Genomic DNA, 15,557 nt, shown 5'->3' with positions numbered 1-15,557 from the left:
AGGTCAGTATAGTTTCCAACTGGTATTCTAGAAAAATCCTACTTTGTATGTGGCTGTTATAAAATAGATGCTAAATTTCATTGTAATTATGTCAATAATAGAAAAGAAAATATTCACCATAACACACAATACTATAAATCTAGAATGTGGTAACAAAATATCTCGTTTCTTATATATATGCTACAATGAAAATAATTAAGTGCCCAGTAGTAAACAAATTTTTCTTTTCAACTGTATTCAGTCATTGAATATGGCTGTAAAATTATAAATGGCTATGCCATGACAGCTATAGTAAACACCTTAACAATTTTAAAAGAAACTTTGCTTGTCATTATAAAAATAGTATTATGGCAATAATCATATAGGTAGAGTCCTTTAATTCCTATAAGACCAAGGCTATGCAATAAAAGGACCTTAGAGCTATCTTAACTACAGCTGGCCCAGAGGGACCTGCCACCCTGCAGTATCTATGAATTTGGGAGGTCAGATGGCTAGCCCTTGAATACCCCCTTTTATTTGACTGGGCATATATAAAGAAACATGTGTTATGATAGCCATAACAGTGTAAAGTATTGGGCCTTACTAGAATGGACTGAATGATAATGCTCAGGCTGCCTGAATGTGATTCACTAAGTCCTGGCTGCATTCATTTCTTGCCAAGGATTTTCTTTGTCTAATAGAAATCATCCTGTGAAGCAAAGGTAAAAATAGGTAAATGTTTTTAGAAGAAAAAAATATGCACATGCCGTTCTCACCTTGTTTTAGAGGCAAGGATTTATGTTACTGCTGATAACATGATATGAGAGGCCCACTGAGAGCAGGGCGCATGTCTACACATATCACATGGAACCAGTGCTGGGTACATAGTAGGTGCTGAAGAAATATTTGTTAAATAAGTGAATAGATTTTCACTGTTTTAAAGTTTGCAAGTAAACATTATTTTTAAAAACTGTGTGGTTCCCAACAATCATGTGGGTTTTACTACCCTATGTTTTGCATTCTTAAATGAAGGTGATAGGTTATATGTAAAACTTAGATATTTCCTGAGGTTTGGCTCTGAGATATCTTCCCTTATAAATCTGTCTCTGAGTATCTCAACTACACTCAGGACATCAACTATTATTTCTCATCCAAACCTGAAAATCAACATTATCAGCCCCAAACTCTGTCCTAATCCCTAATAAAATCGCTAGTTCCCAATCTGATTATCCTACCACGATAGTCATTGGCTGACAGTCCCCAATAGTCATTTCAGCGAACAAAAATTAAATGTCAGTGAACAACAGATCACCCGACCACAGTGGAAGAAAGCCTCCAGTGTAAAAGAGTGAACAAGGCAGGGTAGAAAGGAAAAATGAAACTCTGAAGAAATAAAAGCAAGAAAGCATCACAAGTAAATTTTACTAAAAAGTAAACAATGTTTCTAAAATCCTGAGACACAAGAGAAGTTAAAACATCCATGAGAACCAGAATGCAATGATATAAATAGGGAAGAAATAGAGAAAAAAAGACTGAGAGGGTTTAATATCTAAGTCCTGAATATGTGCTTCACAGAGAAATGGAATAGAAAAAATATAGGGGGTATTTCATTGAGTTATGTGGATACATATTTTTTTGAGTGTGACTGCTCACCGAGTGTCTAAGGGGTAGAAGAAAAAAATGAAGTGCCAAACCAAAGCACAGTATTGTAACATTTTAGAACACTAGGGTAAAAAGGAGTACAAAATAAAAAAGAAAGAAAGAGAGAAAAGGAAAACTGATCACACAGGGCTCAGAAGCAAAGTAGTCTCTCAATAACAACAGTGGAAGATAAATGATATTGGACAGGCACTTTAATATTTTGAGCAAATATATATATTTTCAAACTACAGTTCTATAAGCAGCCAAAATATCAGTTGAGTTTTGGATGGAATAAAGGCATTTGGTCTGCAATGAGCTCTAGGCTCCAGTCAAGCAAGAAGCAGAAACAGGTAGGAGTTACCCAAGACAAACACAAAGGATGCAGGATGAAGGAAACCCAGCATCAGAGAACAGGGAAGGTAAATTTGAAGATGAATTTTGTGGAGTAGACCTACACAGCAGTTGCCCAGTTGGACTGGGCCAGTAGTCTAAAGCCTCCAGGAAGACCAAGGGTGGATTTATTAGTGAAATTAAATTGAGAGGAATTTAAACATTCTTTTACAGATTTCTAGAAGAATTCCTGATAGGTGTACATGAACATAAGCAAAAAAACAAACAAACAAATAAACAAAAAAGTGTGCTTATTCTTCATTCAAAGGAGAACAAATATTGTACCAGAAAAGAAATGCCACAATAATATCATAACACTCGGCTCACAGTCTATATTTATACTGTTCTAATAAATTCTCAAATTCTGAATATTGACATGATCAGTGTTTCTAAAGGCATTATATAGGGGAAGGACCAAAAGAAGGGAAAGTGGAGGAGAGAAGGTGGGACAGGGAGTAGAGTGGGCCCCAATCATCATCTTCCAAAGTAGGAAATCAAAATAATGTGTAAAATTGTAGAAGAAGTAATATTTAGAAATAGGGAAAAAATTCCAGAAGAAAAAGATAAAACAGGTGTTCAGGAGTGTTTAAAGATAAGGAGTATGTGTGTGGGAAGGGGCAGTGAAAGTGGAGAGGGGACAAATTTTTTCTGTTTTTCATTGTAAGTCTTGCAATATCTCTAGTGTCCATTAGAAATGTAAAATATGGCATCTTTTTCACGTATTACTTTGATAAACATTTAAAAATTATTTGAAAATTATTCAGGTTATTTTTGGTTGTTTTTTTAATACCAGTTAAATTTTGGATAACAGATATCCAAAAGCTAACCATAGTTATAAATTTAATTGTGTAATTTAACTCAATTTTCTGTCTTTAGGATCTTGGGAACTTAATTGACATATATAAAGTGCTAGGAAGTATTCTTTGTAAAGGCATCTAGACTTTCCTGTAGATATGTGTCCATTTACACTATGATGCCTGTGTATAATTTTTAGATTTGTTACTTCCTAATTTACCAGGATGTGATTTTATGGCCAGCAAATATTAAAGAACAATAAATGATTCACAGAGTATTGTACAGGAACAGTTTGACGATTAAGTTACATTGATCATGTCTTTGTCTAAAGGGCAGACCTTTAAAATATGTTACAATTTTCAAAAGAAAAACATCTAAGTCCAAGACTGCTTACTTGAGAATCAAAATACTTGCAGATGGCTATGATATTGCATTTCCCCTTCCTTTTTTTCCTGCCATTTATAAAGAAATTGTATTTTTGAACAATTAAATATTATCAGTTACTTTTTCTGTGTTACATATCTTAAAGAAAAGACTGGGTTGCAAAGAACATTTAAAAACTTTGTATAGCCCTGACTGGTGTGGCTTAGTAGGCTGAACGTTGTCTGAGAAAGCAAAAGATTGCTGGTTTGGTCAGGGAACATGCCTGGGTTGTGAGTTCCGTCCCTGGTCAAGGTGTGTGCGAGAAGCAACTGACTGATGTTTCTCACATCAATATTTCTCTCTTGTTCTTTCTCCCTGCTTTCCCCCTCTCTAAAAACAAGTAAACGCAATCTTTAAAAAATGTCCTGGAAGTACGGAGTGGTTTAGTGGCCAGGTTTTCTAAAGCAGACTTATTGCTACATGAAAATAAAACTGATAGAGAGGAGCGGGAACCTGTAATCAGCTTTACTTTTGTAAACTTAGATCACAGGTGATAATTCTAACAATGATGAAATATAAAGAGGTTTAACAGAAAACATGTACTAGGTGCAAAAGCACCAGAACAAAATTTAAAAAGGCCTCATTCTAGTGTGTACACGGGTTACTTTATTTTCTCCAACAACCAAGGGGTAAAGGTGCAGAAGGGCCCCCTCTCAGGCAACCCTTGTCCCAATCTGGCCTGAGGCCATCACTACAGTTTGTATCTTTCATTTCTGGGTTTAGATGTTGTTTTCTTATCAATGATGGAATTTTAGTTTTTCCCCATAATTTAATATTGTTCGTATAACCCCTTAGGTCAGTTCTGGCTAGTTTAAACCATCAGATAAATGTTTCTCAGCTTCTTAAATCAATTCTTCCAGAGGAAGTGCCTCTAGACAAATTCAATCTCTTCAGTTTATAGCTATTTTCAAAATAATTTAGAAGCTCCCCTCTAACTCCTGACATGTTTAGCGATCTCCTGTATTTCCATCATGTCTTTAGGTAAATATTTCATAACACAGTTGCATTTTGGTAAGTCTAATTGCTTGGGTAAAGGGATTCAACACTCTCAATTTCTTTCTGAAGGAAGTAAATGCTGCTGTAATGCAAAAATTTTGTGTTCCAAAGCTTGTGGTAATTACGGAAAAATAGCATGAGTGTTTCTTTAAATAGAATATTCTTCTTGTGGGCTGTACTTGTGGGTTTTCAATGCTAATGTTAAGTGACCACTAATTTTATGTAGTGCCAGACAAAACTGTATTTTATTCATTATAGATGAAACACATTTTGGTACTCTTACAGATGACTGCGTGAAATTTAAAGGAAAACTGATGCTTGCCTGAGCTCTACAGGACAGAAATTTACATACACACTTTGAACAATTTTATTTTTACTCTTCAATTCCTTTAATGAATTATGGGGTTTCTCCTGGCTTTGTCATTTGGGACTTCAAGCTGTTTAGTATCTGCAAGGGGTGTTACCAGAGATTACTCAGTACTCAGAGTGATTGAAAAGAGAGGCCTGCGTTCTAGTACATATTCATAAAGCACATCCTAATGCTCTCAATGTAATGGAAATCAAACTATGGCTGTTTTTTGCATCATGGCATTTCCTTTGTACCTTGGAATGGCATTTCCCAAACAACAGAACAAGTTTCTTTAGGGATTGATGCAGGATTCTAGTACTACCCTTGGGTGTGTTCTAGAATAATGATCAAAAATAAGATTTTATCATATCATGCATAGGACCAGAAAGTTATTTTATTTGCACAAAAAAGTAATTTAAAAATCATAATTATCTCTTGTATGTTGAAAAGAAAATCATATAGTATCTGCAATAGTGAAATCTTCTATTAAAACATAGATATTAGCACATACAAATATACTTAAGTGTGCGTGTATACACATGTGTGTGCGTGTGTGTGTACTTAATATACACATCTCTGTACAGAGATGTGAACGAGGCTTTGCTATCTACTAAAGGAAATGTTTCATTTCCTAGGATTTTTAGAATCTTTGTCCCCACTTCTCTGTCGTTTTATTTCTCTTTCAATTTTTCACAGCTGCCTTGAAGTATTTTCCTTACTTTACTCAGTCATCTTTATTATCCACAATTTTCTCCTTCTTAATTCTTTCTCCACTATTTCTGTGATACAGATCTATCAGGTTTTAACCAATTAATTAAATTACTTTCGCTAAAGAGGACTTTAGTTCTTAAAGTTGAAGAAACAAATACATAGCAAACTAGTTTATTTTTCTTTCTAATTTTGATTGTGTGTGTGTGTATATATGTGTGTGTGTGTGTGTGTGTATGTATATATATATATATATATATATATATATATATATATATATATCCAGCTAGTCTTTTAATAAGCTAAAACTCCAAATACATCCATTTGAAATTTTAAAAGTATATAATAACTGAAATATTTTTGTACTATACTGTCTAATTTTAAAAAAATCCCTTTACTTGCACATAATAGGTTTCTGTTAAATGCATCATAACAGGACAAATGCCAAATTTTAGAAAAACATAATATATCAACCAACTTTTGAGAAAGAACAATTGTTTACATTCTGATGAAAGGTAAAATTCTATAAGTACATAAATTCAGTAGGTGAATTAACATCTCAGATGTTTTATTTTTCTTCATGTCAAAGATTTCTCCTTGGAGACAGAACAGGAAAACAAGGAGATTCCAGTCTGTCACTGCTCACCTCAGTGATAAGGAGCCTTTGTTTACAACACCTGAAAACAAAGGATGAGTTAATATAAACAGCAATTCATAATGTAAAAGAGTTTTACCAAAGACAGTTAGCTCTGCTGGGTCACTGTCTCTCTCTCCCACCATGTTGGTGCCGACACAGGTGTACATCCCTGCATCACTTTTCCTGGTGTTGGAGATCATCAGTTTTCCACCACGGATCTGTTAAAAGTAAATAAAGAAGAAAGAAAGAAGAGAAAAGGGAATGGAAAGGAAAAGTCACTAATAAATAATTTTGAATATTTAAGTACCACATTCGTTTTCCCTAAAAGAGCGAGCTGAGTGTCTAAGACTCAAACTTTCCCACTGGTTTGACATCTGCATGTGTCCTTTCTTCTGTTCAATTCTCCCCCAGTATAAGCCTCCAGCTCCCTCTCTAGGGAATGCTCCTGTAAGGCCGTCTTCCTCCCCTTCCTGATCTTGTTTTGACTCTTGTGACCACCCACCCCCATTAAATACCAATGGTTGGTCTTCACCCTGCAATTTGGTTGGATGAATCATTATTGGCATTTGTCATAAGAAAGGGACACTGAATATCTGCTTTAGATAATAAAATGAAAACCAAAGGACGCAGAGGGATTGCACAAGTATTTAATGAATTCCTCTATGGGCTGGGCAGTTTTCTAGGCACTTGAGCATCAGTAATAATCCAAATATAAAATTTTTGTGCTAGTGGAACTTACATCTTCAGTTGTTCATATTAATTATCTTGGTCTCACCTTAATTTTATTTGTGAGATAATTTTTGAAGAGTAGAGTAGGTTGGACAAAAACAAATCCAGTGTTTTAAATGATGACTGTGAGTTGGTACAAATCATTGGTTTTTAATATCTTCTCTCTAAATTTCTTAAATAAGAAGCATTTGACTGAATAAACAAATGTAATTACGTTAAACTGTATGTTTGTTAAAGAAGATATTAAAGAAGAATTAGGAAAATTAGGTTTTTGGTCAGTGTATCATTAACTCATAGCTTCCTTTCGAATCTTGGTGTTTTATTTTATTTTTTGTATTTACCTAATTCAACAATCTTCACTTCACCGTGATTTAGAATTCTTAAAGAGATATGAGATAAGAACGTGCTCCTTTCAGTTGTTAAGTTTTAAATTCACAGGCAAACAAAACTCAAGTAGGTATAATTTTATCAGAAATATTTTAGGCTTTAAAACTTGTCATATCATAGAAAGTAATTTTCAACTTTTTAAAAATTTTACCTGGGAAGAAAAGACTATCGATGTGTTCTTATATATAGTAGAGCATAATGGACTCTGAGTTATAAAAATGACCATGGAGGCTACGTCTCCTCCCCTTGAAGCTGAGTTCGGCAAGATGCCTTGATTTGATTGATGGAACTAAAGCACATTTTCAGTAGAAGGAAGGTGCTTGCACATTGGGACATGCCTTCTCTTGCTGTAGTTGGAACCCTGAGATCACCATGGGAACGAGCCTGAGCTGGCCTGCTGGAAATTAAAGGCCATGAAGAGAAGAAGGATGATGCCCATCTGAGGGTCATTTGCCAGACACGTTAGTAAGGCTATCCTAGATCATCTAGCTGTCAGCACATCTTTAGAAAAAGCCACAGAAGAATGAGAAACCCCAGCAAAAATCAGCCATGCTGGCCCAGAGGGAAGAGCAATCAGCTTACCCACACACTCATAGTCTAAATGAAATAGTTAACTATAAGCCTCTATGTTTTGAGGTGGTGTCTTACAAAGCAAAAGCTAAACAATACAAACATAAGGTAGAAACCCTTGAACATTGATTTTACTCCATCACTGGGAGTCCATTTTCATAACTTTGGTACCCAAGCACAGATCATTAGCAACCAAATTCTCAGGGGCATTGCAGATCCTTAGAGTGTCAACAGTTCAAGCCAGAATCACATAATTATATGCTATGACCTCTAATGTGGTCTTATGATGCAATCACAAGGTGGACATAAGAAAAAATATCTTCACTTTTTTGAGTTTTTAAAGATAATAGACACCTGGACTATATGGAATTTTGAAAATCTTTAAAAGGGCTAACACTATAATACTGAACCAAACAATATATTCATACACTCAAGTTGATAAAATTCTTAATCTATTATGTACAGTGGTTTACACAATTTTTGTCTCTTGAAACCTCATTCCAAAATTATCGATTTTGGTTCCCTTTTTTCAGTTCTTTCAATATAGTGGAAAAAGTAGTTAGCATTCAAATGCAGGTTGACGATGTTATTAACAGTATATAAAAAAATAAAATATGTGAATTTTAAGACTCGCTATTCAATCTCTCTAGGCATTCATTTTAGGTTAACTCACACTTATTCTTTCTTCCTTGTCATCAATCCGAACTTTGTCTTTTTTCCAGTAGATGGTGGGTTCTGGGTGTCCCCGGGGAGGCTGGCACTCCAGGATCGCAGGCTCTCCAGCTGCCACTACGACATCTGTGGGGTTTTGCCTGAAGTCATCTCGCAGCACTGAAGAAAAACAATCATAGAAAAAGAAAAGTCAATGACAGTTCCTTTAGATTTCTCTTGCGAAAGGTAACTTACTTTGTTCTCATAAAAATTGCCAGGACATTTACTGACAGCCAGGTCCAACTTAAAATATTCTAGAGCCAATCTAAGTGTTCACGAACAGGAAAATGGCTGACTATGATAATGTATCTTCGCTATAAAATCTAAATTAAAAAAAAGAAGATAAGTCTAAGGAAAATAAGGCAAGTAATGTTCATGATACAATTCATGAATTATTATATTATTCATAATAATATAAAAACTCAAGGTACAAAACTTTATGTAGTATGATCTTATTTTCTATTTTGAAAGCATACATACATACATGTATATAAATACATTAAAATAAATTGTCAAATTATACTTAAAACCCTGAAACAAGTTGTGTGCACAGGGTCTATGAGCATGAAGGCACGCCTGTCTGGGAGGGAAAGTGGGGTGAGAAGTCTCTGAGACAGCCGTTCCTCATGATGTGAGTATGGACAAGAGCCACACTGTTTTCCTCACACTTCAGAAGATAGACTCATTGTTCCCCCTGCAACGCACTAGCACCCACATACACAGAGCTACATTTCATTCTCTCTGCATCTCCACCTGCCGAGTGACATCTGGGCAGCGTGACACTCGGAGCAGAGATATCCCTTACAGCAGTTTTGCCAGTCTGAATTTCCCCTCCTTTCATTAGGAGAACAGCAGGTTGGACCTCTGCTGTAACCTCCGAAAATCTGGCATGCCTGGCTCTCCAAATGTCACCTATCTATCTCTGTGCGCTTTCTTCCTCTGGCAAGATAGAAAGCCTACAGAAATAACTTGGCCCCATCAGATTGCAGAACACTGAGTTTATTTAGCAAATAAGGGCAAACATTAAAAAAAGTAGTTCAGATAGCTAATATACCACATACCTAAATTGCCTCTGTTTTCCCTAACTTCCTGGGCATTTTCTATTCTTTGATATTGCAACACTGACAAGTGTGTTTCCTAAGTGTGCATATGGGTAAAACAAACAAACATATACACTCAAATTCAGGTATGTGTATATGTACTTGTATTATACATGTATACACACATATTATATATACATATTATATATGCATTTTCACACACACACACACATATATATATATAAGTGAAATAAAAATGAGGCAGCTGGCGCCAGCCTGTTATGTGAGTTAACTGCTGTAAATGTGGATCAGGCCAAACGAGCTGCCTTCGATGTCCTGCAATGAGACCCCCTCAAGATTCTCCTTCTTTGTTGGGCCCAGTCTCTAGGTTAATTGTCATTCTCCAAATAAATAGAAATCTCCTGTCTTGAAAATAGCTTCAGAGACCACAGAGTGACTTTTTGGGCTTTGCTTTTCTTGTCTTTTGCAAAACCTCCTTTAACACTGTTCCCATCTTAATGAAGTCAAGGCCCTTTACGAGATTAGAGAAACTTGTCTCCTATTGAAGGAGCAGTAAGAAAGAATTCAGCACAAATTGCTCACTCTCAGTTTATAAGCTGATTAATTTACTGCTTTCGCTGCTAAGGAAATGTGCTCCATTTTGCCATGGTGAACTGCACATTTTTTTTTTGTTCTTTTGTCTAACTGGCAGGGAAGGTGTGATTTATTTGCGTGAGGATTTGCTTCTGAATGAGCTGAGAGAAGTGTGCATTTCAATACGACATTCGGCAGGGGGATGAGAAGAGGCTTGTGGTTCCCTCTTGCAGGTAAATCCTCCAGGGAGAGCAAGCTGGTAACTCATTTATATTCTAAATCCAGAACAGCTGCCTATTTATGCAATGTTAAGACGTGCAAAAATATGGTAACAGGGTGGTGAGCACCCCTACAATATCTGCTATTGGCAGCAAATGGTGTTTTGGCCAGCCCTCAATCTGTTCCAAAATGATGCATCTGGCCAGTTGCAGGACCTTCTCCAGAGCTGGTCTTCTAATAAATGACATGCCCACAAGTCCTCTGCTCAAATATACTTAGGACCACCTCAAGTCATTCTGAAACACACTTCCACATCAAAGAGCAACAAGATAAATGAAGGAAAAAAAGGTCCTTTGACATGAGGGGACAAAAAAGAGAAAAATATCATAACAAACTAAGGACTGCTCCCTTAAACAATATAACATGTGTTTATAGCATTCACAAAAATAGAAAATGACTCCAATTTGCAAATGAAGCCAAGAAATCTAACATCAACTGTAATTTCAGGCTTTTAGACTACTCACCCAGAGAGTAAGTTGAGATAATAGGATAATTGGTACTGTACCCTCTTCAACTTGTAAAATGCTCTTTGGGGTTTGTATAGTATTCAGTTAATTCATTTTTTGCTTAGCGATACCACTTCTTTTACTCTAAGTCTTTGAGCTAATAAAATGTGTTTCTTCTTTCTTTCTCTCAAATAAAATGTTTAAGAGAAAAATATCTCTTTCAGCAGATTCTATCACAGCAAAGAGAGAACTTGCTTTTAGGAAAAAGTAAAGTCATTTTTACTCATCACAAATTTTTAAGATTATATTTGTTCTGATATTTGCTTATATGTTTCTGAGGTATGTGTATGCATTTATAAACATAAGCAAAGTAAAAAGAAATAATACTTATTTTTCCCAACTTTGAGTTTATTATTCATTTCTACCCTGGATTTTGCCCTGTGCTTAATTGCAGGTGATGGGAATAAAAGGTGTTCTTTATGGCAAAGGATTCATATATGTTGGATGAGGGGGATGAAAATGGTCTTGCAAATGAAACAGAGTAAGTCCTAATTGAGTCTCTGTATTTTTCTCCTTAAGTCCTTATTCTAGAAAGAACCAAAAGCTCCATGTTCAATGTGGCTTGACAGGTAAGCTATTGTAAGAGCATACAGCAACATAGGTATTAGCTATAGCTCCAAACATATCTTTAAATAAGGTGAAGAGAAGTAAACCTGAAGAACTGAAAACAATATGGTAAAATGACAAAAGCTGGGAGGGTATCAGTAAGCTATATTCTAAAGAAAAAAATATAATAGGAACACTATCGATGTAGTACTTGCTGCAGATCTAAGTTTAGAATACAAGACTTCACATCGCCATGGGTAAAATAATTTAATTGGCTACAACTTACATATTCATCTCTGTATATCAGCTACAAAGCAGAAATGAGAGTTCACCCAGCTAGCTAATCATAAACTGGATTAGATTTGATTCTTTTTTACACTGCCATGCACTGTGATTTAGGAAGTTATTTTGGAAGATCAGAAATTTCTGAATGATTAGTGTGTTGGATTAATTATAGTTTACATTTATGGCATAAAGATGTATAACAAATCAATTCAATTCTGCAGAAACATATTGAAAACTAAAATGTGCTTGGCAGTAACCTATAAAATTATTAAGGAACATCAAACAAGAATGATATAACGATGTCATGATAGGCCTTTCCTCTAATGCCCTCAGGGGTCACTCCATCCCTTCTCTAATCCCCTCCTTTGGACTGTGGGCTGGACCTCATAAGTTGCCTTTAATGAACAGAATATTGCAAAGTGATGAAACGGTTCTGATATTAAATTATAAAAGATGATAAATTTCATTCTCATTGTCTTTCTCTCTATTTTTGTCTTTTTCTCTCTATCCCTCTCTCTCCACAAATGTGCTTCTTCAGATCATGTAAGATGCCATGTTGCTCAATAGGGAGGTGCCCTTGGCAATGATCCGGAGGCAGCTTCTGGTCAACAGCAGGCAAGGGACTAAAGCCCTCAATTCACCTTGAGAACCCAAACCTGGACAAATCAGAACCCTAAGTGACAGCTACATGTATGCCTGGGTGCAGACACTGCCCCAGCTGAGTCTTTACATGAGTCCACAGTCCTGACCAACACTTTTATTATAGCTTTGTGAGGGATTCCACAGCAGAGGGCCAGCTAACTCCTATCTGGGTTCCTGACCTCAGACAGTGAAAGAATAAATGGGTGTTGTTTTAAGCCACTACATTTATGGTGATTGGTTATACAGCAATAGGTAACTAATTAGTGACCTAAACAAACTTTATGTCTAGTTGTGCCTTTAGAACTTAATTCCTGTTTCCTCACAATCCCACATTCTTTTACTCACCTAGGCTTCTGTTCTAAATCAATAGTTCTCAGGAATTTTCTTTACCTCAATAAATAAAAGTTTTTTTAAAGTAATAACTTGGACATATCCATCTTAGTTTATTCAAAGAAATCAGGAATAACAATGAGATGAGGCTATATAATTAAAGGCTTCTGAAAGATACATTTCTGAATTACAAGGTACATATGTGTGCAAGGTGACATGAGAATAGTAGAGCCTAAAAATATTATTGAGAAAAGTATTCATATACACCATTGGATAAAGAAAACCACCCACAACAAACTAAATTGATAGTGAGAAGGTATCTAAAATGAAATTGTAATTAAAACCATGGTTAGCCACAGATGAAAACTACAGCAACTCAGAACAATACTAAACATAGGGCTTCTTGGCCAGCAGGTGCTCTCTCTGCACATGTGCTGGCTGCCAGAGCTGTGTGGAACAAGCCTTCTCAGTAGAAAACTGACCACTAGTCTTAAGAGATGCTTATATGGTGCACATTTTTGTTTACGAAGAAAAAATTTAAGGACATCTTGATACTTAGAGGAATACACAGAAGTTTTAGTTGTGCATGTGGATAATGTATGAAATTACACATTGGTTTTCAATAAGATTTTTTAAAATGCTCTTTTGGATCAGTTAGCAGGTATATGCAATAATACTTTTGATCACCTTATTTTAAAAGTGACTGACTTCCAATAAAAAATGAGTATTTAATGAGCATATACCATGTGCAAAATCTGGCATCACAGATATGCAATAGGTCATGTGAAAAGTGGACTTTGAGCTGAGTGTGTCTGATACTAGACTCTTCATGGTCACCACACTACACTGATTTGTGGTATCGCTTGCTTCCATTTACTGTGTCCCCACTGCTCAGAATGGCCTTATCTCTTCACTGAATTACTGAAAGAATATCCTATTTGAACTTTTTCTCTAACTTCTCTTTTACATTCTCCATTGTGGCTATTATGAGTTTGCTAAAATGTATATTTAGTTGTGTCAGTTCCTTTTTCATGACTTTTTAAATGGCTTTTCAGATGAAATTCTCTTCCCTACTTATATTTCCAGGTACATCATGGACATTTCTGCAGTCATCCTGCCCTGGACGTCTAATTATTAATGTGCATTTCTGCTTGAAAATCTCTATCAGGTAACCCTTTGTTCCCTTACTTTTTCCTTCTTCTTCCTTTAAACACCTACTGCTCCTTTGATGTCAACTTCAGATTCACTCATGTGAAATGCTGTTCCTTCTGCACTTACACTTGGTAACCTTCCAAAACACTCCCTTCTTGAAGGGCATCAGAAGAGCTCATCAAGTGTTCTTGATGGGCTGATTGACATGATGAAGTTCTCTTTAAGAGGTGTGTTGCGAGATTTTTGTTTTTTATAAAATAGATTACAATGTTTTAATTGGATTTTAAAATATCATTTATAAAAAATTAATTTCACTGGATTTATAAGACAGTGTACTTGACTTGTCTATGTACAACCTCATACATCTCTACAATAAAAGCCAGGCAGTTTGAGAAGGTCAGAAATCAATCACTTAAAGAAACAACAGGTTTATGTACAACCAGTAAAACTGTTAGCACAAATTATAGTATATCATAGTAGATATCAGAATGGACTAGAAAAAAAGTGACAGTCATTCTTACAACCGGTACACATTATTTCCTTAACCCTATCACCACCAACATCATCACCATCGATCATCATGGCGAGTGAACAGATACAATCCCAACCAGTCTAAAACACAGGTCCTCTCTACTCTGGTTTTTTTTTTTTTTTTGGTCTTGTCTGCTACACTAAATGGCTGTTGTCAGCAGCCATGCTGTGACCCCAGGGGGAGCTCCATCTTCAGGATGGAACTGCAGATCTGAGTAGTAGAAAAATCTGAGTTCTTGATGACATAACTGGATGAATCAGTCCTGAAGACTGTGTTGAACTGGTTTCCTAGTTATGTGATCTAAATATGTTTTCTTTCATCTTTAGGCCAGTTTAAATTGAGTTTCGTCTTTCAACTAAAAGCTCCCCAATGACAAGCTGTATTTTTCCTGAAGTTTCAATGACTGGAAATACCAAATAAATCCAAATAGGAATCATCATTCCCAATATATGATTATATTCAGAACAATGAAACAAAATATGGTCAGAATGGGCAGGACAGACACCAGTTAGACAATAAATTCTGATATTTAGGGAACAAGTCATAAATGGTCTCTTCTGCACAGAAGGAGAATAGGAAAGAAATAACTCAGTGGGGAGTCATCCTGCTACTGCTGCTCAAGCTGACACTCTGCCACTGGCACCTTTGCTGCCTACTGACAATTCCAAAAACGAGATGTTCTCACCCACTGTCCCCACTAAGACTCCCTGTGCAAGTAAATTCACTCAGCAAATGATTCGGATACACCAGGGGTATGACTTGGAGCACATTACATAAACAAGGATGCCTTGTGACTTGTTCATTTTCAAGTCATAGCATTTTGTGAAGCCTGGTATTCTACAGGGAATAAAACCCACAAGCACACAATTCATGCAAGAGGAACAGCCAGCTCAAAATCTTCGCCAAGCCTTTATTCTTGAATTCTTTTTTTCAGCTCTGCTCTGTCCTCACCCACAATATAATCTGAAGTCCTGCTAACAGTGCCAAATCTTCCTTAATGTTTTCCATTAATGTTTAAAACTCGCTGAAGGATTCTTAGAAATCGCATGGAAACATCGTGCTCTCTGTAATTTGTATCCGTAACCTCTGTAATGCATATGTTCTCCTTGGGGACTGAGTGTTGAGATCATTCATAAACTCTTGGATCACATGCGGCTCTGCAAACTGGTGACATCTGACCAAGGCAGACTCCAGGCCTGTCTCTGGCAATCATTTCCTTTGGTTTGAGTATGGAGCCAGCAGTTGGCAAAGCTTCAACACTTGGAAGTCCTATTTTAGGCAAAGCCTAGCATCTGATATTTGACAGGGATCTGCATACCCTACCCATTAGTCTAGG

At 36.1% G+C, this 15,557-nt stretch overlaps 1 protein-coding gene across 13 annotated transcripts in view; it reads right to left on the bottom strand.

The window, feature by feature from the left end:
* Positions 1-15,557, bottom strand: part of ROBO2 (roundabout guidance receptor 2) — a 1,629,349-nt gene that overhangs the window by 157,816 nt on the left and 1,455,976 nt on the right. For all 13 annotated transcript variants that reach the window (XM_045851089.1, XM_045851086.1, XM_045851087.1 and 10 more), the window contains 2 exons: positions 8,278-8,435; positions 6,016-6,136 (listed from right to left, as the gene is read on the bottom strand). In XM_045851089.1, the coding sequence (XP_045707045.1) occupies positions 6,016-6,136; positions 8,278-8,435 (279 nt within the window). The remainder of the gene's footprint in view (positions 1-6,015; positions 6,137-8,277; positions 8,436-15,557) is intronic.

The sequence above is a fragment of the Phyllostomus hastatus genome, unplaced genomic scaffold (genome assembly GCF_019186645.2).
Source record: "Phyllostomus hastatus isolate PE091 unplaced genomic scaffold, TTU_PhHast_1.1 phas_contig_86, whole genome shotgun sequence".
Taxonomy (NCBI): Eukaryota; Metazoa; Chordata; class Mammalia; order Chiroptera; family Phyllostomidae; genus Phyllostomus; species Phyllostomus hastatus.
The sequence above is the reverse complement of the archived record's forward strand: the minus strand, read 5'-3'. Positions and strand labels throughout refer to the sequence as shown.